Here is a 22486-nt window from a genome sequence, read left to right on the forward strand (position 1 = left end):
ATATATAGCAGGATCCACTCTTGGGCACTATTGTTCCTCTAAGTAAACTTACAGACAGATGCCCTGCACCACAGTGTGGGACAGAGAGAGAGAGAGAGAGAGAGAGAGAGAGAGCGAGAGAGAGAGACCGCAAAGACGCTGACTTGCAAAAAAAAGTGCTACGATACAAAACAAAAGGACGCTCTGGGACGGCGTGGCATTTTTTTCTCACTAGTTCCCGGCGCGCCTCCTCTACACTACACTACAACCGGTTGAGTTTTTCCACGCTGGAGAAAGGGGGGATCTGATGACCTGAGCAGGATGTTGCTGCTATCGCTGCTGCAGCTGCTGATGGGACTGGACTGTTTCCTGGGAGCTCCGGCAGGAAGAGAGGTCTACAGGATGCCACAGAGTGCACTCAAAGGTAAACAAACGCTTCCCTCTCTCGCCGGTGACACTTGGAGGATGCTGAATGCTGCTAGATTGAGACGTGCGTTGCCAGTGTGAAGCCCCCAGGGGGACTGCTCGGTGTCAGCGCAATATTCAAATGTTCAACCATTGACGAGGGTACCAGTCACTTCACATGGGCAGCTCTCATCAGCACCAAACAACGTGTTACAGTGACTAAAACTGCAGCTGCATCCCTTTGTAGTAAATGTTGCAGTAAAAGACCCGGTAAACTAAAGCTAGTCGCGCTTTCACTCAACTCGGTCAACGGTGTCTTTGACTTTTCCTTTGGTTTATTCAACAGCTCAATATCAATGTTTACAATACGGCTCCTCACGGCCTGTGACACACTGTGTACCATTCGCAACGAGCTGAACTGTTCCAAGGGGAAACACACACGTTCAGATTCGACACAGACTTTCACATAGGTAGGTGTTGATTTTAGAATCAGCGGACAGACCACACAGCGCATCTTCCGCTGAATCAAGGTACGAAGGAACTACCAGCTGCGGCAGGTAGTTCTTCGTACCTTTATTCCGGCTGCCGCTGTGAAACCATCACGGTATAAAACCCCTACGGTAACCAGTCACCGTTAGAAATCGGGCTTAACATCACGAGGAAGCCCGGGTTTGAATCCCCCCCCCCCCCCACCAGCACCGTGTTGGACACTGTATGACCTATAGCCTTTGATCCGGGGACCGGTGGCGCCCCGTATAGACGGCTCAGCGCCCCCAGACCCTCTGGTCTCCCCCCGGGGGCTGCACTACAGGCTTCATACGGGCGGGCGGTGTTGAGAACAAGGGGGCCCGGGGGTCCCCGCCGCCCCTGGGGGCTGCCAGCCTGTGTGCCCCGGGGGCCCGGGGCCCCGTCTCTCTATCCAGCTAGCCTCTGCCCGCTCAGCCCTGGCCCTCTAATTAAGTCTTCAATCGCCATTGTCATAGTTAGCGCGGCCCGTCCTGTGATGTTGTCGCTGGCACAGAGCTGTAGGAGGAGGAGGGGGGGCGGGGGGGGTGAGGTGGTGGGTGGGGGTGAGGTGGTGGGGGTGGGGGTGGGGGGGGGTGAGGGGGATGGGGTCGAGCGTCCCTTTGAAGTGTGTCTGTAGGAGCCCCAATAACAGCGCTGTGAGCGTGAGCCCGCTATGCTAACACGCTGCCAATCAGCTCAAAGAGCAGCATGAGAAAAAAAAAAAAAAAAAAAAAAAGCCGTCTGCTCGCACAGGAGGAGGGATTCACATGCACCCCTCGTTATGTAGTCGCTACCCGGGCCGGGGCCAGGGACCCACTGTGGTCCCCCCCCCCCCCCCCCCGAGCTGCTTCCACGCCATGGTGCATTTGTGACACCGAAAGTGTCCAAAGTGTCAGCGTTTATCGCGTTGACTTGACGCAGAACTGGACCTCCACTGCACATGTCTCTGCATAAGGCAAAGAGTGTTTATTCTTCGTCAGCAATCAGTGAACCTTTCCGACGGGATGGACAGTCGGCCTATGTCGTTTTTTTCCAACAACGCAAGCGGAACCCGCTGAAAACATCACCTCAACATCAGCTGCTTAAGCTGCACTTCATACGACACTGACACCACTCTCATCAATCTCTCCTCCTCCTCCTTTCCTCTGCATCCCCTCCTTCTGTTCCGCTTTCTCGCGCCCCCTCTCCTCTCTCTGCTCTGCTCTCCGTCGCTCTCTCTCCTCGCCCGTCTTCTCTCCCACCCCCCCCCCCCCCCCCCCACCCCACCCCTGCAGCGCTGTCCGACCGCGGGACGGTGGTGCTGGAGGCGGCCCTGGCCAGCGCACTGTCGGCCCTGGAGCGGGCGTCATCGGAGCGGGGACGGGCCGAGGCGGGCTGCCGGGGCTGCGTCCCCTGCCTGTTCCAGGACTGCGGCCAGCGCGCCGGAGCCTGCTGTGAGTCACACACACACACATACACACACACACACACACACACACACACACACACACAGCGTGTGTGGACCTTCGCTAACCTGTTGGTCTTTTAGTATAAGGTTTGCATGTCGTGTAACCTCGTCTGTTTTCGAGAATTGCTCTTCTAGTAGGGATTCGTTTAGATAGTATGTAGTTCTTTATTCTCTCATAACGTGCGTAACACAATGGGTTTTTAAGTATAAAAACAGTAAAACAGTGGAAAAAAAACATAGGGAAACAGTAACAGTTAGTAAGAAGACAATAGGGCTGTCATACAGAAATAGAGATTATTCACACCCGAACCAAAAAAAAGGGGATAAAAACAATTAATAATTAATAATAAATCAATTAAATCAATAAAAGAAAAAAGAAAATCGGTCTTGGCGTCGTTTCCTAGCCTCGGACCCTTCACCGTCTCCTCTAACTCCCCCCCCCCCCCTCTCCTCCTCTCTCCTCCCCCTCTCCTCCTCCTCCACAGCCTCCCCGGCCAGCTCGTCGTCGGAGCCCAGCTGCGAGCTGGTGGGCAAGGCGCAGCGGCTGCAGGACGAAGGGGAGCGCAGCTGGGCCCTGAGCCAGGCCTGCGGCTTCTACCGCCGCCGCTGCCCGGCCGGCGGCCCGGAGGAGGACACGACGGAGACCTGCGTCCGCGTCATGGGCGAGAGCTGCAGCGCCCGCGTGCTGCAGTGCAGCCTGCTCAACACCATGCAGAACCTGGAGCCCGCCACGCAGACACGCACGCAGGGTGAGCGCCCCCCACCACCCCGCCCCCCACCCCCCACCCCCACGGCGAGAATGACCCATGGTCCATGTGATCAGAAGGCACCTGTTGTTATTGTCGTCACGTCGTCAGATTTATGGACTAGTATAGGATAACGGCAAAGGCCTGTTAGAAGGGCTGTTTGCACTCCCAGCATCTGAGAGGTACTGGGTTCGATCCCCCTCTAAGTCCACCTGTAGTCCATCCTAGAGCGAGATCCCCCCTACCTGCTCCTTATGAGCCTCCCCCCTGGTTGGTTATCCACTGTCAGTCCCTTTAGAGTGAGAGTGTGTGTGCTGAATGATGGATCCTCCAGTACAGCCTCGTAGACGGTACACTACACACTAACCCAGGGAGGATCGTTTCCACCCTGACCGCTCCGCTCCGCTCCTCCCGCCCAGCAGCAGTGTGCGGCCAGAGGCTGGCGGCCGTGCCCAACGCCACCCAGCCCCGCTCCAGGATCGTCGGGGGGGCCCCGGCCCCTCCGGGCAGCTGGCCCTGGCTGGTCAACCTGCAGCTGGACGGGGCCCTGATGTGTGGCGGGGTGCTGGTGGACAGTTCCTGGGTGGTCACCGCGGCGCACTGCTTCGCCGGGTACGTGTGTCGTGTGCGTGTGCGTGCGTGTGTGTGTGTGCATGCGTGTGTGTGTGCGTGTGTGGAGCGAACTCCACCTCTCACACTGTAGAGCTCTTGGACACTGCGACGTCACAACGCAGTGACCGCCTCTGTTTTGGAAGCGTAGGATTATCTGAACGTTTGTTATTGCGCTGGTGTTAATGTTGGTTTGGTCGTGGTTTAGTCATTCGTGGTGGTGTCACCGGTCATCATGGGGAACTTACCCTTGTCTCGCCTTTGTCTCCCTCCAATGTCCCGTTAGGAGTCGCGGTGAGAGCTACTGGACGGCCGTGGTGGGCGAGTTTGACATCTCCAAGCCCGACCCTGACGAGCAGATCCTCAAGGTCAACCGTATCATCTCCCATCCTAAGGTACAAATTCACATCAGGGCCGTGTTACGTCTCATGAAACGAACCACTTTGAACGCGCCTTGAAAGGAATAAATCAATCAATCAATAACCAATACGCTAATCTTCGCTCTCTTTCGTCGTGCTCACAGTTCAACCCCAAGACGTTTAACAACGACATCGCCCTGGTGGAGCTGACCTCCCCCGTGGTGCTGTCGGAGCGGGTCACCCCCGTGTGCCTGCCCTCCGACGTGGACCCGCCCACCGGCAGCCCGTGCCTGGTGGCGGGCTGGGGCTCCCTCTTCGAAGGTAACGGAACGACACTGACGTCAGAGTCCCAACACTCCACACACTCGATGAGGGCAGATAGACGACGTACGTCCTGTAGGTCCTGACTGATGAGGAAGGATTTGTTTTTTCGTCTCAAAGCGATGTGTGTGTGTACATACATAGCCAATGTACAAAAAAGTAGCTGTGTGCACATCCCACCTTCTGGCCAGGTGCAGGACAAATAGAGTAATATAGAGTGAAAGGAATGTGATGTCCGCAGCACTGATTAAGCTCCCATATTAATTAAATAAAAAATACGTAAAAACACGTAACAATTTACAAGAAATGAACAAAAAAAGGGAAGAAATGAAGGGAAGAAATGAATTTCATTCAATTCAATTCATTTCTTCCCTTTTTGGAGATCAAAAGGGTTCCTTAGAACCTACCCTTTGATCGATAACATCATCACCATCCTCGTCTGCATCCCCATCGTGTCTCTCTCTCTCTCCAGACGGCCCGTCTGCTGACGTGGTGATGGAGGCCAAGGTGCCCCTGCTGCCCCAGAGCACCTGTAAGAACGCCCTGGGCAAGGAGCTGGTCACCAACACCATGCTGTGCGCCGGCTACCTGTCCGGGGGGGTGGACTCCTGCCAGGTGAGCAGCGTGGGCAGCGCCAGGCCGTCTGAATGGATAGGGTCATAAAAACAGCCTTGAGAGTGTTTACATTACGATGGTGTACAACACCCCTTCTAACGGCAGTGCACATGTCACCGTGTTATTGGTTAGGGGAGTGGATACCACTGTCCACTAGAACCATCAGGAGGAGCAAAGCGGGCACTTGACGGCACTCCTTGCTCTGACAATGTTTACTTATGCGTACCAAATAGACGACTCTGTTCCGCATCCCTCTTGCGCCCATGAACGACAGCTTTGTTGGAGCTATAGTTGGAGCTCTGTCTTGAAGCACTAGTGTTCACGTGTCACCTGCTCCAGCGGCGTTGAGGTTTGAGGTCTACTGAAGGTTTAAAACGTTATTCTCTCCCCGTTGTTGTCGTCTCCGGTCGCAGGGAGATTCCGGGGGTCCGCTCATCTACCAGGACCGCATGTCCGGGCGCTTCCAGCTCTACGGGATCACCTCCTGGGGGGACGGCTGCGGGGAGAAGGGCAAGCCGGGCGTCTACACCCGCGTGTCGGCCTTCTCCGACTGGATCCAGGCCGAGATACAGAGTGAGTCCTTTAGCAGGCGCTTTTGTGGGCATCTTGCTTGCAGACATTGGAACCCCAGACCCCTTTCTGCTAAAGGTCAAACCTCCTTACCACTAGAACACTCCCGCCCGCTAAGTTAATAGAGAGAGAGAGAGTGAGTTCATAGAAAATCAACCTGGTCATTTGTTAGCAAATCTCAACTTTGAAAGGGTTCTCCTTCATTAAAATGCTCGTTTTTTTTTTAATCTCTAAACCCTGATCTCTGATTCTCCGCAGAGTCGTTCGGGAGCCGGGAGCCCACCTGCGCTGAGCTGCTCAAGACCTCTGAGCTGACGGAAGACGAGCAGAGGTCAGAGTTCAGCTCCCTGTGTCGCTTCTACGCCCTGACCTGCCCGGCCGGCCAGTCCCCCAGTGCCTGCGGCCGCATGGCCGAGGAGCGGTGTCTGAACCGCTTCAAGAAATGCCGTGAGTACCGCTGTGCGACGTCGCCCAGTGACCTCACCGTCACGGACATCCAAGTGTCTTCGTTCGACGGTATCTAAACGTTATCTGATCCTCCATCTATGTCCTCTTCCCCCCCCCTCTACAGAGCTGCACTCGTTCCTGCAGACGCTGCTGGACCTGCTGCAGAGAGCGGAGGACTACATCAGGGACAAGGTGGACCTGACCTTCTTCACCCAGACCCTACCCCAGTTGGTGGAGCACATCTACAACACGGCCTTCACTCACACGCGGGAGAGGAGGGACCTGGGCCAGCGCCTCAGTCCCCTACAAACACCAGGTACACCACCCCCCCCCCCCCCCCCCCGCCCCCCCTGTCCCTCACCGCCTTCGGCACAACCTGAGGTTGAAGTTGAACCTACGATGAAGCCTGTCTATTGTGTACACACTATCATCCAACACGCTGCAATGAACGTTACTCAAGAACATCTTCCAAGCAACCACCTTTTAATTGTGAGACGTCGTTGCTAACTAGTGATACAACGGCAGCTGGTGGTAACAGGTGGGTGTTATTTCTTGCAGAGCAGCTAGGGGGCGCCGGCGGACCAGCAGAGCAGCCGAGGCTCCGGCCGCCCGCAGCAGCCTCCTCGCCAGCGTTGTTTGGGGAGGTGGGGCCCCTGCTGGACGACTGGGAGAAGTACCTCACGGGGCTGGCTGAGGACCTGGTAGAGGACCGCACTGACCCGATCTCAGCGGTCATTCCCTCTGCGGCGCTGACACAGGAGGACAGCCTGTTTGTGCAGGTAGGTTGAGAGCACGAATCCCGGGTGTTATAGCTGTTATCTGCAGGGTGCGATCTGTCAAAAAACCAGGGGGGGGAGATGAAAAAATTGTCAATCAACCTGGCCTAATTCCTTTTTTAAGTTAATGGTAGGCCCTATTAGCCTACACTTCCAACAGTTGAACATTCATCTTTAATGCAAACTAAAAAGACATGCAACATTTAATTTTCATAATAATAAATATATATAATATAATATAATAATATATTAATATAATAATATATATATATATAATAAAATACAAATACCAGAGCAACAAATCGCACCCTGCAAAATGTATGTAATTAATGTATGTTTTATAATATAAACAAAGCTCAAGCACTTGACTGACGTAAAGCTGAATTGTGTTTGTGCTCCCAGGCCGAGGAGCCCGCCGTGCGCCGGCTACAGGAGGAGTATCAGTCCGTCATCTCAGAGCTGCGCTCCAAGCTTCACTCCAAAGCGCCGCCCCCCGTCCTGGACCTGGACCTGGACCTGGACCTGGACTCCGTCGCCCCCGGCGAGGACTCTGCTCCCGACAGAGCGGCGTTCTCCGCGGCGTTCCTAGGAACGCTTTTGGATCAAAACGACCCCGCCTCCGCCACGGACTCCCAGGGGGCTGGACTCACGACGGCCGCCCCGGTGGTGGGGGTCACCGGCCGCCAATCCAATCGGTCTCAGGGGGACGGAACTGTGCCGGAGGAAGAGGGACACGAGGCGGGGTCCTCGTCCGGGCTTCCTGCGGAAGGCTCTCCGGCGGCGGCGACGGGTCAAGAGGTCGCGTCTGGTCGCGAGGACCCCGCTGAGGTGGTCAGGACCCCAGGTCAAGGAGCCCGGCCTCCGCTTCCTGTCCGGTCCTCCACGCCTCCTCCGCTCGTCCAGACAGAGGTGGAGGCGGACCAGAGGGCCACCACCCCCGTCCTGGGACAGACCACCCCCCTCCCCTGGAACGCCGCCCGCAGGAGACGCAGAAGCTTGCTCCACAAGAGGCAGCTGGGCGGAGCCGGTACGTGTCCTCTTCTCGTCGTCATTGTTCATCGATTATTTTATTTTATATATATATTATTTTTAGATGCTGAAACCTAATCGACGGTGTGTATCTTCTTTTGTTAGTTTGTCCCGGAGTCACAGAGTCCGCCCAGAACGTGAGACAAGTGAAAGACTCGTACCACTGGGTGCTGGGCATCGCCAGCAAGAACCTGCGCATGAACATCCAAGAGGTAGGACGCTCAAGAGGCGAGGACCAGCGAGGGGGAAATCCACACTGAGATCGGAGGTGAAAACAAAGGGATTGTCCGTTGTTCCGTCGCTTAATCTTTCCTTCCCCGTGGTGCCGTCTTTTTCCTTTCCTTCAGGTGCTGGTGGATCTCAGCACCAAAAACGACCGGGGTCTGTACCAGGCTCGGGTCCGAGCGGTGGTGGGAGGACGACCTTTGACCTTTTACAGCCTGGTGGGCCTGGAGAACGAGTCCTTCTACCGCAGTATGCCGCGCGTCATCGGCCTGGCGCTGGAGGCGCTCAAGACATAGGTCTGAAACGGCCCGGACACTGGGAGGAGAGACCCAAGGACGCACGTCGGACACGTACAGCCAGGGTTCTGTTGGGAACGACAACTTCTTCACACACACACACACACACAGCTTCAGAACCCTGCTTTGCGACTGACTTGGGACTGGAGCTGTATCCGATACCAGTGAAGGGTTCTCCACAAAAACTCTCCATCCGTTTTTTTTGGACTGAAGTCAATCCCAGCCATGAATGTATCAGCGTGATGATTGATCATTGATCACAGTGAAGCCACAGGTTATGTGTTGAGGTTGGTGGTTGAGACGCAGCCATTTCTAATTTAAGAGTATGTACAAAAAAAAAAAAAAGAATAAGTTATTCGTGATGTAAAAAAGAATTTGTGGATTTTGCAAAGGTTGAGCCTCTTGTGAAGTATACAAACTGTAAATAGCATATCTTGTTTGTTACAATATTTATTTGTATAGAAAAATGGATTTGTATTTTTCTAAAGAAATTAAAAAATATATCAATATACGTGATTAAAACAACAATTACTTGTATCAGTTGTTGAAATTGTGTACCATGACAAAAAAAAAGGCTGGTTGTGATCCTTTTTCACTTCCAAACCTTCAAAGGCAGACCCTCCTGGGCTGACCAAACGTGAGAGTACAGAGCTGCTAATCCCGTTCTATTCCACTGTTGATTCAGAGGGGGGGGGGGGGGGGGGGGGGGGGCGGTGGAGTCGGCATAATGGTGGTGGGGTGCGGCTGGTGAGGTGGTCCCATGCCAGGAACCTAGCAGCAGCAGCAGCAGACATTCTCTAGACAAGACTCAGGGCCGACGGCGGGTGTGACCTCGGCATTCTGCGGGAGCGACCGAACCATTAGATGAAAGCCTTCCAATCAACGCGGCAGCTGCCGCTGCCACTACCTCCACCACACCAGCCCACCCGGCCCACCCGGCCCCCCACGCCCCACACAACCAGACTCACTCCTTATTTATCGCCTGGGGATTGGATGCCGTACTAGACTGACCTTTTGCATCCGACGGCTGCGTGAATGTCTGTGTCGTGGGGTTTGCCGATTGCGTACGCCAGCAGCTGTTGGCCTGGAAGTGAAGGAGGTGCGTTGCTAAGTTGGAGGGCAGCCAATGAGACAGCATGAGACAGGCAATGTGATAACCGACATGACCGGAACCATGTTATAAACATCCAGATGTAGAATCATAAATGGAAAATTGACAAGGACAAAGATAGTACTAAGGCTATATATAGATTAAGGCTAAGTTTTCCTATCGGTGTTTGGTTTTAGAGTTTGGTTTTAAGGTAAGGGTTATTGGGTTAGATTCCTCAATCATTTTTCTCTCTTTTCTCTCGATTTTCTTTTTCTCTCTCTTCCCTCTGTTTTCTTATTCACTCCATTCTTTCTGTCGTTGTCGTTGTCATTGCATCGCGGCTAAGGTCCGACTCACGGTAGGCGTGCAAGGAAGCTTTTCTTGAAAAAAACCTCACAGACGGAAAACAAACACAATACCAACGAGGAACTGACAAACAGGGGAAGGATCTATGGAAGTACATGGAACACAGGTGAAGAGAATCACTGAGTAACACACAGGTGACGACATAACACTAACGACACAAAGCAAAAAAACATGTAGTGGGCGGGGGCGGTGGCAGGATCATAACGGTAGCCCACATCGAGGCTGTGGTGGAGGCTGATCGAATCAGGGCTAGCCTCATCAGGCTGGGGAAGAGGGGGCTGGGCACATCGGGAACAGGGCTAGGAAGGTCTGGAACAGTGGTAGGACGGTCAGGAACAGGCCTAGTAAGGCCAGGAACAGGGCTAGGAAGGTCTGGAACAGTGGTAGGACGGTCAGGAACAGGCCTAGTAAGGCCAGGAACAGGGCTAGAAAGGTTAGGAACAGGATTAGGAAGGTCTGGAACAGTGGTAGGACGGTCAGGAACAGGGCTAGAAAGGTTAGGAACGGTGAAAAGATCACTGCAAAGGAATCAATTTTAGACTAGGTAGACACGTTTCTAGACAATGATTTGGACATGTCCCTATTGTCCCTACCAGAAACCAGTTGTACAAGTGGTCATCTGTAGCGTAATGTTTTAATAATGTAAAGGAGAAAACATAGATGTGTGTGTGTGTGTGTGTGTGTGTGTGTCTATGTGTGTGTGTGTGTGTGTGTGTGTGTGTGTGTGTGCGTGTGTGTGTGTGTGTGACATCTTCACTCTGCCCAGAGCGGCTCCAGGGGACGGATTAAAGGGAGGGATGGACACACCTGTTCTCTCGCACTCTCCCCTTCTCGGCATCCTCTCTCGCCCGTCAAAAACCAAGGAGCTTTTGGAACCGCTGCTCATTCATCAGGTGTCATCACACACACTGTTGTGTGCGTGTGCGTGATATGTGCTTGTTTGTGTGTGCGCGTGTGTGTGTGCGTGCGTGTGTGTGTGTGTGTGTGTGAGCGTCGCGGGTCGGTGCGTGTGTGTATTGTCATAACAGCTGACTATGCTGCATACTAGAAATACACACAGTGACTGTAACAATCAACACAACTCACTGACCACCCCGCTCACTGTACACCGCCCCCACCCCCCCCCCCACCCCCCAATTCCTCTGAACCACCCGACCTACTGCCAGGCCCACACACACACACACACACACACACACAGATGCAACAACAACACACACTGGCCAGGTGCCAGTCCCCCCCCCCCACCCCCCCCAGAGCCGAACCGAACGCTGGGGCATCTGATAAGTTGTGACTGCTCTGTCTCAGACACAGCAGCAGCCCCACGCCGATGGCCCGATGGATTGTGGATCCCTGTTATCATTCCTCTTCATTCTGTGTGCGATCTCAACCACAGGTAAGAGTCCGCACCTCTCGACCGAGGGAGGGGGTGTGCGCGGGAACACACTGTGTGTACAGTTTTTTCTTTTTTTTTTTGTATTTTTTTTTTTTTACTAGTTTAACCATTATCTGTTCAGGGCGTTTTGTTGAGGTTACGCACTTGTTTTTGCAAGAGAGACCTCAGTGTGTGGGTTTGAACAGTGACGCAACTCTTTGGCAATATTTAGACGATGTGAGTCTATGGTTCGTCAAACTGTGCAGCTCAACATGCAGATTTGCCATAGGATGTGAGCAATTGAACAAAGCATTTGTTCTAAGTAAAATGAACATTATTTGTAGGGTAATAGCAATGAAGAGAATAACGACTTATAAGAAGAAATTGGGATTTTTTTCAGACTACTACACTGAAAAATACACCGTTCCCTTGCAACTCCTCATTAATAATTAGAATAATTTATGTAGGTGATTTATATTTAGAAATAAATTTAAAAAGTAATTTTTGCATAAAAGTAATGGAATCTGTAACATTATGAAGACGTGTGTCAACTAAAAAATATGGCTCTGACGTGATAAGCAGCAGGTATTCAATGTGGTTCACCCGGCATATTATCTATAATAAGACTACTATGTGCTCTTGTGATGGTAAATATCGTATCGTTATTTTAGACGACCCGTGTTCCCATTCCTGGCTGTCCGTCCTAATGCAGCAGCCTCTTCCAGTGTCATATTCAATCTCCACCTGAAATAGACATCATGACTGTTGTGTTTTACAATCCTATTGTCTTAGCCTTGCCTCCAGTCACAACTGTGTAAATCTAGACAGTCCGTCGTACCAAACAATGTTTGGTTTTAGCAGAAACTGACTTTTGAATAAAAAAATTTAAAAAAAAGGATTCCCAGATTAGCCTTGCAGTACTATCTAAAGTATAATCGGATTTTAAAATAAACGTTTCTGTAGAGGTTTTCAGAAATAAATATCCACTTGATGTGAAGCTTCATCAGGCATCACAACAGAGCCGTTTTCAGACCTCTATCAACCCGTTGACCTCTGTCATCGTAACTCTCAAACTCTGCCCGGCGACAGCGTCTGCAGTGAACCTGGAGGACGAGCTCTTCAGGGACCTGATGAAGGGCTACAACAAGAACATTCGGCCCATGGAGCAGAGCGGGGACATCACCCAGGTCTACATCAAGATGACCCTCACCAACCTCATCTCGCTGGTGAGTCCGGCTCACTGCGCACCTCGGTGTGTCTGCTTGTCTATGAGAGTAGACAACACTGAGTGCGGTAACTGTTGAAAATAATATTACCATGGGATGAATTGGTGACTGAGCAATGCTACGAGTTGAGTTTGGTGACCCTATGGTAACCCAAAGGTAATACATTGAGTGAAATACAAAAGAGTGAAATACAAAAAGAAACATGAACAATAGACCAATCCAAAAGTGACTGCTTTAGTAAACTTTGTAGTGTATTAAAAGGCCATTCACTCTGATATGATCTGTGTGTGTGTGTGTGTGTGTGTGTGTGTGTTCTTTCTAATGTTTGCCGGGAAATCGTTAAAACGAATGACAAAAAAATAATGAATAAATGCATCTTGTCTCCAGAATGAAAAGGAGGAGACGCTGACAACCAACGTCTGGATTGAAATGGTAATCAACCAGAGCACAAACGCTAGCCTTCACCTGGTCGCCGTTGTATCAAACGCTAGCCTTCACCTGGTCGCCGTTGTATCAAACGCTAGCCTTCACCTGGTCGCCGTTGTATCAAACGCTAGCCTTCACCTGGTCGCCGTTGTATCAAACGCTAGCCTTCATCTGGTCGCTGTTGTATCTGTGTTTGGCAGCTTGCTTACCAGCCTGACTACAATATCATATATAGATCCTTCTCCTCCACCACGACCACGACTCCTGCCAGCTAAATATACCAGCGTAATTACAAAGCGCCACACACGGCTAATCAGAGGTGAGAGGAGACAAGAGGGCCCCAGGAGGTAAAGAAGAAAGTAATGTGAGTGTTCCTCCTCTATGCAGCAATGGTGTGACTACCGTCTGCGATGGGACCAGGCCCCCAGGTCCACCCTGTACGGAGACATCACCCACGAGCTCCGCATCCCCTCCAAGAGGATCTGGCTGCCTGACGTCATCCTGGAGAACAAGTGAGAGGGCAACACTGTGTTGTTAACACGCTCCTAAGTCATATAGAGTATATATATATATATATATATATATACGACGAGCCATATATATATATATATATATATACGAGCCATATATATATATATATATATATATATATATATATATATATATATGGCTCGTCGTACTCCATTTAAAGTGTAGCAGGTGGTTATATCCACAACAAAAAGAGGACATTTCTCCAAAAAGACATCATATATATATATATATATATATATATGATGAGGCTAGCCCTGAGCCTGATTAGCCTCCACTTGATGTGGGGTAGGCTACTATTATGATCCTGCCGCCACCCCACCCACTACATGTTTTTTTTGCTTTGTGTCGTTAGTGTTATGTCGTCACCTGTGTTAATTAACGATTCTGTTCACCACGTTAACCGTGGTCCTAACTTAAGTCATATACATGTACGACAGGACCACGTTAGCCATGGTCGTAGAGAACATAGCTCCTTTTGTGGTCCTGTGTTGCTTGATTGGTGGAGCTATGTTATTGTTAGGGGTTCAATTCCCCACTGGGGTGAGCTCTGATTAGAATGCTTACGTTACGCTCACTGTATTGGTGTTGTGTGTGTGTGTTACCAACTGTGTGCCCGTGTGGGCGTGTTAGAAGTCAAGCACATTAAAGGGGACATATTACACCACCAGGCGTGAGTGAGATTCGCCGTTACAAGCCGTTTTGAAAATGTGCCGCTTCTGACATCACAGGTGGGCGTGTCCAACTAGATCTACGACGGATAGATGAGCAACGTTACGCTACAGTCCACTGGGTGGGCTGGTAAGACTGATCTATCCAGCACACATCTAGGTGGACACGCCCACCTGTGATGTCAGAAGCGGCACATTTTCAAAACGGCTTGTAACCGCTAATCACACTCACGCCTGGTGGTGTAATATGTCCGCTTTAACTTGTAGCTGACACGTTTTAGAGCTTCACGCCTACCCCAGGCTGCACTCGACCCTGAGCTGTGGAGACGGTTGGTACTGCTGAGTTGTGGTCACCGTTTCACAGACGAGATTAAACCATTTGCTTGACATTACTTGGTGTTTCTTCACCCCCATGTGCAGCGTGGACGGACAGTTTGAAGTGGCGCTGTACTGCAACGCGTTGGTCTCCCCTAACGGCTGTGTGTACTGGCTACCTCCGGCCATCTACCGCAGCGCCTGCCCCATCGTCGTCAACTTCTTCCCCTTCGACTGGCAGAACTGCTCCATGGTCTTCCGGTAGGTAGGGGGTGGGGGGGAGGGGGGCATGTTTACAGGTGCTTAGTGTGTAAGAAGACAATTGTGTTATTACCTTATTAAACAAATAATGTTTCATTATCTGTATGGGATCACCAGCTCTGTTCCTCAACATGTAAAGAAAACTCCCCCGATGCTAGTTTAATCTATTCTTGACAATGTAGTAAGGCATACAAATGTGTTGAAAAGCAAATACTCAGTACACAAACACACATCACACACATGCGTCTTGTTTCCTGGCAGTTATTCGGCTTACTTAAAAAATGAGTGGCATCTTGATTGTGGCATGAGCTGGTGTTTTGCTTTGATGATCGCACGCCTCAGATTAGGGCTAAGCTGGCCGCCCCTTCTTCCTTCTCTCAGCTCCGAGACATACAGTGCCAATGAAGTGGAACTTTATCTCAAAGAGGAAGACAACCACACGTTAGAATGGGTGGATATCGACCCAGAGGCCTTTACAGGTACAACCGCAATTAATATTGTATATATCCATCCTTAGCGTAATTTTGATGTGTTTTACTAAAGCCACCCATCACAAGTCAGATTTTCAAAACGGCTTGTAACGGCTAATCACACTCACCCCTGGTGGTGTAATATGTCACCTTTTAAGGGTTAACAATGTGTCGACAGAGAACGGAGAGTGGGTGATCAAACACAGACCAGCCAAGAAGGTGATCAACCCTCTGTACACCAAGGACGACCTGGAGTACCAGGAGGTGGTCTTCTTCCTCATCATCCAGAGGAAGCCCCTGTTCTACATCATCAACATCATCGCTCCCTGCGTTCTCTTCTCCTCCCTTGGCCTGCTCGTCTTTTTTCTGCCTGCTAAAGGTGACTTCTGGACCCTCGTCTTTCCGTCCGTCCCTCTGTACCAGGGACCTGGTTTATTTTTTTTTACTTAACCTTTATCTAACCAGGAATGTCCCATTCAGATTAAAAACCTCTTTTTCAAAGGAGTCCTGGCAAAGAGGCAGCTAGAAAGGCAGCTAAAGTTACACAGTTACAGTTTACCGGGGCTTCAACGCGTCCTTCATTAATCTGTCCTCTTGTCCGTCTGGCCAACAGCCGGGGGTCAGAAATGTACCATGTCCATCACCACTCTGCTGGGCCAGACAGTGTTCCTCTTCCTCATCGCCAAGAAGGTTCCAGAGACCTCCAAGGCCGTACCCCTGATTGGAAAGTAAGCTCGGGCTTGACATTAGTGTTTGGATTGGTTTCTATGGAGATTTTTTTTTTTTTTTTTTTGTTGATGCTGCCACATCCTGCTACAATTGCAATGGATACAGTGGGTGGCTTATGTCCTGAAGTGACGTTCTACATCCTGCTACAACCACATCCTGTGGTTGGGTGTTGCTTGGCTTGTTGTTGGCAGGTACCTCATGTTTGTGATATCCTTCACCACCATGGTCGTGATGAACTGCGTGATCGTCCTCAACGTGTCCCTCAGAACCCCCAACACCCATAAGATGACCGACAGAGTGCGGAGGGTGAGACCACCCCACCGCCTAAGACCACAAACCCCTTCAAACCACAAACCCCTTCAAATCACAAACCCCTTCAAACCACAAACCCCTTCAAATCACAAACCCCTTCAAATCACAAACTCCTTCAAACCACAAACCCCTTCAAATCACAAACCCCTACAAATCACAAACCCCTTCAAATCACAAACCCCTTCAAATCACAAACTCCTTCAAACCACAAACCCCTTCAAATCACAAACCCCTACAAATCACAAACCCCTTCAAACCACAAACCCCTACAAATCACAAACTCCTTCAAATCACAAACTCAAATAAAGCCCAATGTGTCAATCAGCACTGCCTTACCCTTTGACCCCGGTGTGCCCCCCCCCCCCCCCCCCCACCCCCCACTCCCACCCCTTCGACAGATCTTCCTCAACATCCTGCCGCGTCTGCTCAGGATGCAGATGAAACCCTGGACGCCCGACGGCGGGGGGGGGGCCGCTGTCGGCGACTGGGCGGCGGGCAAGGACCCCCGGCCGGCGGGGAACGGCGCGGACCGGCCGCCGCCGCCGCCCTGCCGCCACCAGCAGCGCCGCCGCAGCTCCATGGGGCTGATGGTGAAGGCGGAGGAGTACGTGCTGAAGACGGCGCGCACGGAGCTGATGTTCACCAGGCTCCGGGAGAGGCAGGGCCTGATCAGGACCGTCTTTGAGAAGCTGTGTGAGTGTTTGTGTTTGTGTGTTTGTGTGTTTGGCCTTTAGCCGTCGTCAGCGCTGGAATTCAGGACACACTTTGATGACACGCGCTGGTGTTGAAATCAGCGTTGCACTTTGTTTAACGTTTGAAAAAGTGCCATCTCTGGATATTGTAATAAACAACCTAATAAATGAACTACCTCTCATGACACCAAAGAAGATCATCAGCTAAATCGTATAGCTCAAATAATGAGTACATTTCTGAATAGCCTACGTTGTGAAGTCGCTTTGGGTACAAGTGTCTGTGTGCTGGATGACTTGATGTGAATGCGGAGAGAGCGTCCTTCAGTTTTGGATTTCAAACGGTGACGTTTTTCCCTTACGTATCTCAATCCTTGTGTGTATCCAGATCGCGATCTGGAAGATGTCAGCGCAGAGAAGCTCGAGAACAGCCTGGCCACGATCTCTCCAGAGCTGAAGCAGTGTGTGGCCTCCTGCAAACACATCGCAGAGACCGCTCAGGGGCAGAACCGCTTCCAGAGTGTGAGTGCCACCGCGTTCAGACCATGTTTCCTGAGCATAACATAAGAAGTACATGATCAATCACAGAGAGTACATCGGGGTGTCATTCACAGCTGAACGTCCAGGACACAGTAATATGGAATCAAAAAAGATAAGAAAAGAAAAAATGGAAAACGTACCTACTGCTATATACACAATATGAGTACCAGAAATGTAAATGCATTGATTGATTGTTTGATCTTTTTTGGGGAGGGACAGAGGACAGTATATCAAGCAGTAGCTGGTATACTGGGCGCTACATCGGGCGCTACATTGGGGTGCTGACGACGCGTTGATTTGTTCCTCATGCAGGAGAATGAAGAGTGGTTCCTGCTGGCCAGGGTGATTGACAGGGTGTGTTTCATCGTCATGGCGCTGATATTCTCTATAGGAACCGTTGGGATTTTTCTCATGGGGCATTTCAACCAGCCCCCGTCCATGCCCTTCCCCGGGGACCCCAGGAGGTTTCTGCCCCCGCTGGTCAACGTGAGCGGGGCTGGGACGGCAGGAGCAGAGGGCTGATCCACGGAGGCCGTACCGCACTCCCTAGGAGGTCTCTCCACCCATTCGATCCACAACGGAAGCTCTGCTGGGATGGATCTCCCCTTGGGAAAGCCTACGCAGAGAGATGAGAGAACGGCGGATGAGAGATACGCGGATGAATGTAACGCCATGTGGCTGAGTTGTATCTTAACCCGATGGCATCAGCGGTCTGTTCAGCGCCTCTTCGGGCTGACTCTCAAAGCGAGCCAAGTGGCCGGTGCCTTGTTGACCAAGGGATTCACTGGACGAGTGGGAATGATAAGGACAAGCTCACCGCTGCACACTTGCATCAGCTGTAACTGATGTTTGGTGTGACTTAACTGTGTATGAATGCTTTTATAGTTGTAATGATGAACATACAGTTCAATCATATGCAAAGAACACAACGATCCCCTTTTCCTTCTGTGAGTGTGTAACTCCACCCCCCCCGACTTCATGTTGAGCAGTTATTTTGCCCTCATCGAAGACACAGTTGACCAGAGGTTACTTAACGTTTTGTTTTTACTCAATAAAAAAATATATATTCTTATATCGGTTCCCCAGTCTCTTTCTGATGAGCTCTGATATTTGTAATATCTCAATGTCAGCGTCCTTTCTTCTTAGACAACCAGAACCAAAGACCCCCTAAAAACACACAGTGACTCTTTGGCCTCCACTCCTGGAAGCAGGATTTTAATTACATGGTTGAGTGGTCCCTCGGAGCCCCAACAAAAGACACATCCGGGTGTACCCACACACACACACACACACACACACACACACACATGCCAAACACACACACACACACACACACACACACACACACACACACACACACACACACACACACACACACACACACACACACACACACACACACACACACTCACTCACACACATGGCAAACACACACACACTCACACACACATAGACAGACACACACAAAGCCAAACGTTACTATGTGAACACACACACAAACATATTGAAGCCCAGATAGGGTTGAGCTGATCGCGTCTGGTAGTAAAGACACACGGAGGCTCCTCTGTGTGGTCTGAACACCTTCAGGTTATCTATACTACAAGCTGTACACCACACAGGGTAAGGGATCAGATTTATATTTCAATATTCTGTCTTTACGTGTAGTACTTAGTATGAATGATTGGGTTATTAGAAATGACTCTGCAATATGGGACATATTTTGTAATGATTTGTTTACTTTTAGAATTGCCAACTCTTTGTCACCTCTTTAAAGATTGCTGCAATCAGAAATTGAATGGAAGACATTTTCTTTACTGAAGGATGCTCGATCAAGATTGTGAAAGCTCTAATGAGAGCTAAACATTATGAGAAGTGAAGATGATGAGATTATATATGAGATGTCTTCTTTTGTTTTGACTTTTTGAAGATAGCTCCAATCTATATGGATTGGTACCAATGTAATCGTAATACAACACAATCAGACTCTTAGATATAATGAATATAATTGTTTGCTTTGGACTCTTCTAATTGAATGTGCGCCTCCACCACTGCCGGGCTGTCAAACTCACATGGATCACAGCGATGTCTGCAGTGACTGAGCAGCCCCTCCCCTACGGCGGCCTGGAGAGAGAGAAGCACATTGAGACCTTCTTAAGGACACTCAATGGTCAGAGCAGGCCCGTCCGTAATCCCCACGGCTCGCCTGGAGCCCGGCCCCGCCGAGAGCCCTCCGGCTGGGTGTCAGAGGAGGTCCTTTCAGGCCTGGCTCCTGGGAGACCCTGGGAGAACGGCATTGGTCTTCAGCAAAGGAATGAGGAAGAGGAAGATGGTCTTCAGCTGGACCCTATGGTTGCCTTGGAATCAGCCAGCCAGCTGCATGTCACAGCTGGGCCTGACCTGCAAGGTAAGCAAAGCAAACGTGTGTGTGTTTTGTGTGCATTGCGATGGATTCGTACAAGCAGTGATCTCTTCATTGTAATCTTAACATGTGTCGTCTCCCCCCCCCCCCACACACACACACACACACACACACACCTGCAGGTCCTCAATGCGTTCCCAGAAGGATCTACAGTATTTCCACCGGGGGTAGCAGTGAGCAACTGTTTGTGACAGTGGAAGGTGGTACCGAACTTGTTATCCAGTCAAATTTATAACAACAACAACAAAAAAAAGTCTACTTAAATCGACACACATTTGTGAATGAATCCTTTACTCTGTCAGCTATACCTCCTCTGCTACAACCCTTTTCTGATCTTCTGAACTTCTTCCACCAGAGAGTTCTTGTATGTGCCTTCAGTGTTGTGGTCCAGCCCGCTCCTGCTCCCTGCAAGGTTTCGACCGCCGGGGCCGACGGGTCTTTTATTTTGAAAGGCCCCCCAGGGTGGACGCCTGCTGCCTCGGCTGCTGCCTGATGGAAATGAGGGCCTACTCCCACCAGGACCTCCTGCTTGGCACAGTACGACAGAGGTAGGGTGGAGACCGACAATCCAACGAGATGAATGTGGGTATAGCTCCCCAAGGCCACACCACCAAAACGCATGTGACACCACCCCGATATTGTTTCCCCACGACAACTATGAGATGAACTGGTAATCTTCAGATCATCTGGTCACGGACACAGTGCTGTTATTTTCCATTCAATTTGGGATACGCGACGAAGCCTTCACGCGGTCTCCATGGTTACCCGGGCAGCCTACCACCGTGGTAGGCGAGGCCCGGTACTGTATAAATAGCAGCAGGGGAGGGAGAAGTTTTTCCTATTCCAGCTGGCCAGAATGCAGTCTCTAAACTGGGCTGGGGTTACTCACTTAACAGCTGTCTTCATGGAGCCAAACACACACACACACACGCCTTCTGTTGACCAACCAGGGAAAGAGAGGAATGTAGAGTTGGTTGTGCACTTTATTTTGAATAATAATACCTCAAGCAGGCTGTTAACATATTTGAGTCCACTTATCGCACAAGTGTTGTTTCCCGTACTGATACCAAAATAACCCGGGGTCTAGTTAGTCTGCCCTGGGTGGTGGGAGAGGTATCCCTCACCACAGATCCACATGGATGGATTATATATCCTCCCCCACCGCCCCCGCCCCGGTTAGTTGTGAATGAAGCATGTCTCCAGATAAACTCTTACTAACGCCAAGTAAACATGGGGTTTTATTCCTGTTGAAGCACGGAACAGGTTATCAGCCAAAAACAACATTACGGAGTGTGCACAATGTGTGTACAACGGCTGCCATTCTGTTTCAGGTGGTTTAGTGCGTGCAGCAGTGTGTGGGGTGTTAATTAATGGGCTATGTGTGTGTCTCTGTGTGTGTGTGTGTGTGTGTGTGTGTGTGTGTGTCAGGTGGAGTATGTTTACTCCTCTACTGGAGGTGTGTGACTCAGAGGGGACTCCTACCACCAGGATCCTAGGCTCCTGTTGTCCGTCACGCTGTGCTGCTACCCAGGAGTTCCAGGCAAGGCCGCCATCGCTCTTCCCATCATTTACATCAATTATTTAGTGGATGCTTCCATCCATCCATCCTTGTAGGAATATTATATTCAATTTCTGCAAAGTCCAGTCCGAAAGATGCCACTAAAATTGTACTCGCCTTAAGAAACATGTTGAAATTGACTGACTCAAAACCCTATAGGCCGTCTCATTGATGGGGGAGAGAATTGGCACAATATGGAAGAAATGGCCGGGCTTCAGCGATGAGTTTAACATGGACCACGAGTACTTTGGGCTGCAGAGTGAGTTCCCCCCCCAATCTGAAGAGAGCATAACATTGATTTCCCCCTCTGGCTGCTAACTTAACTTGTCCACCTTGCATTTCCCAAAGCCCCTTAAATTTAATGTACTTCCACCCCACAGTGTTGCAGAATACAGACTCGTCCAGCAAACTGCTCCTGCTAGCCGCTACTTTCTTATTGGTAAGCTCTGCAAAATGATGATGAAATCACCGGAAATCAACGACTGACTCCATGTGCTGCAATACAACTGCTTGTGTACGGATTTGTTTTACGCTGCACAGACTGACTGCCGGTACTTCCAACATTTTCAGAATTACATGTTCTTCGAGATGAGTTGATCACAGAGTCGGCGTTTGATTGCTTCGCCACTAAAGAAACATCTTGACTGTGGACCGCTACCAGCGCTGAAGGAGCCAAGACGTCAGCCGAAAAAGATTCTTCACCGCAACCCCTTTACTCACAAAACAAAACCCGTGAGGAGAAAGAATCACACGAGCCAAAGACGTTATAGCAGCAGATGCATATTTTACATTTATTGCTATAATCCATCAGGTGTACATCAGACAATGCGTTTCCTCTTTTCGTTTTTGACACGCACCTGATCCGAGCAACGCGTATCCAATGAATCCTAGGCAGCATTACAGTTTAACTCACAAAATAAGTTTTTTGTCGCAACAAACTCCGAAATTCGGTAAAAACAAAAACAGAAGATCCAGAGGGATTGGTGGAAAAACTGTAATGGGGGGAGGAGGAGGAGGAGGAGGAGGGGCCCCAAGCTCCTACTCCGAGTTTCAAATCCTCAGTACAAAATTACAACCCAGGGAGGGGGATGTGGGGGGGGGGCCTAGTGGAATCAGTCCACCCGAGGGCCCCTGTCCGTCCATCCATCTTGTGTAAAGGATGGCACAGCGCGGGCCCCCCCCC

The 22486-nt window shown here is 50.6% G+C and overlaps 3 protein-coding genes across 3 annotated transcripts; all 3 read left to right on the top strand.

The window, feature by feature from the left end:
- Positions 1 to 300: 300 nt before the first annotated feature.
- On the top strand, positions 301 to 8331 carry prss56 (serine protease 56; the record flags this gene model as incomplete). Its single annotated transcript, XM_084481412.1, has 14 exons — positions 301 to 403; positions 2166 to 2324; positions 2824 to 3087; positions 3504 to 3696; positions 3980 to 4088; positions 4217 to 4373; positions 4846 to 4988; positions 5402 to 5561; positions 5817 to 6005; positions 6130 to 6321; positions 6564 to 6784; positions 7184 to 7808; positions 7916 to 8022; positions 8158 to 8331. 14 exons carry the CDS (start codon positions 301 to 303, stop codon positions 8329 to 8331), a joined length of 2796 nt encoding a protein of 931 aa, XP_084337538.1.
- Positions 8332 to 11122: 2791 nt separating this feature from the next.
- On the top strand, positions 11123 to 17848 carry chrng (cholinergic receptor, nicotinic, gamma; the record flags this gene model as incomplete). The annotated part of the gene is made up of 12 exons (XM_084480933.1): positions 11123 to 11180; positions 12249 to 12385; positions 12773 to 12817; positions 13199 to 13323; positions 14431 to 14586; positions 14968 to 15065; positions 15235 to 15435; positions 15670 to 15784; positions 15977 to 16091; positions 16496 to 16790; positions 17175 to 17308; positions 17639 to 17848. The coding sequence occupies 12 exons, from the start codon at positions 11123 to 11125 to the stop codon at positions 17846 to 17848; spliced, it is 1689 nt and encodes a 562-aa protein (XP_084337059.1).
- A 1560-nt stretch (positions 17849 to 19408) lies between these two features.
- Positions 19409 to 21900, top strand: LOC311361210 (phospholipid scramblase 2; the record flags this gene model as incomplete). The annotated part of the gene is made up of 7 exons (XM_084481413.1): positions 19409 to 19730; positions 19868 to 19945; positions 20101 to 20293; positions 21174 to 21285; positions 21463 to 21562; positions 21684 to 21742; positions 21874 to 21900. The coding sequence occupies 7 exons, from the start codon at positions 19409 to 19411 to the stop codon at positions 21898 to 21900; spliced, it is 891 nt and encodes a 296-aa protein (XP_084337539.1).
- Positions 21901 to 22486: the final 586 nt, after the last annotated feature.

This window comes from Micromesistius poutassou (genome assembly GCF_964030765.1).
Source record: "Micromesistius poutassou genome assembly, chromosome: 16".
NCBI classification, from domain to species: domain Eukaryota; kingdom Metazoa; phylum Chordata; class Actinopteri; order Gadiformes; family Gadidae; genus Micromesistius; species Micromesistius poutassou.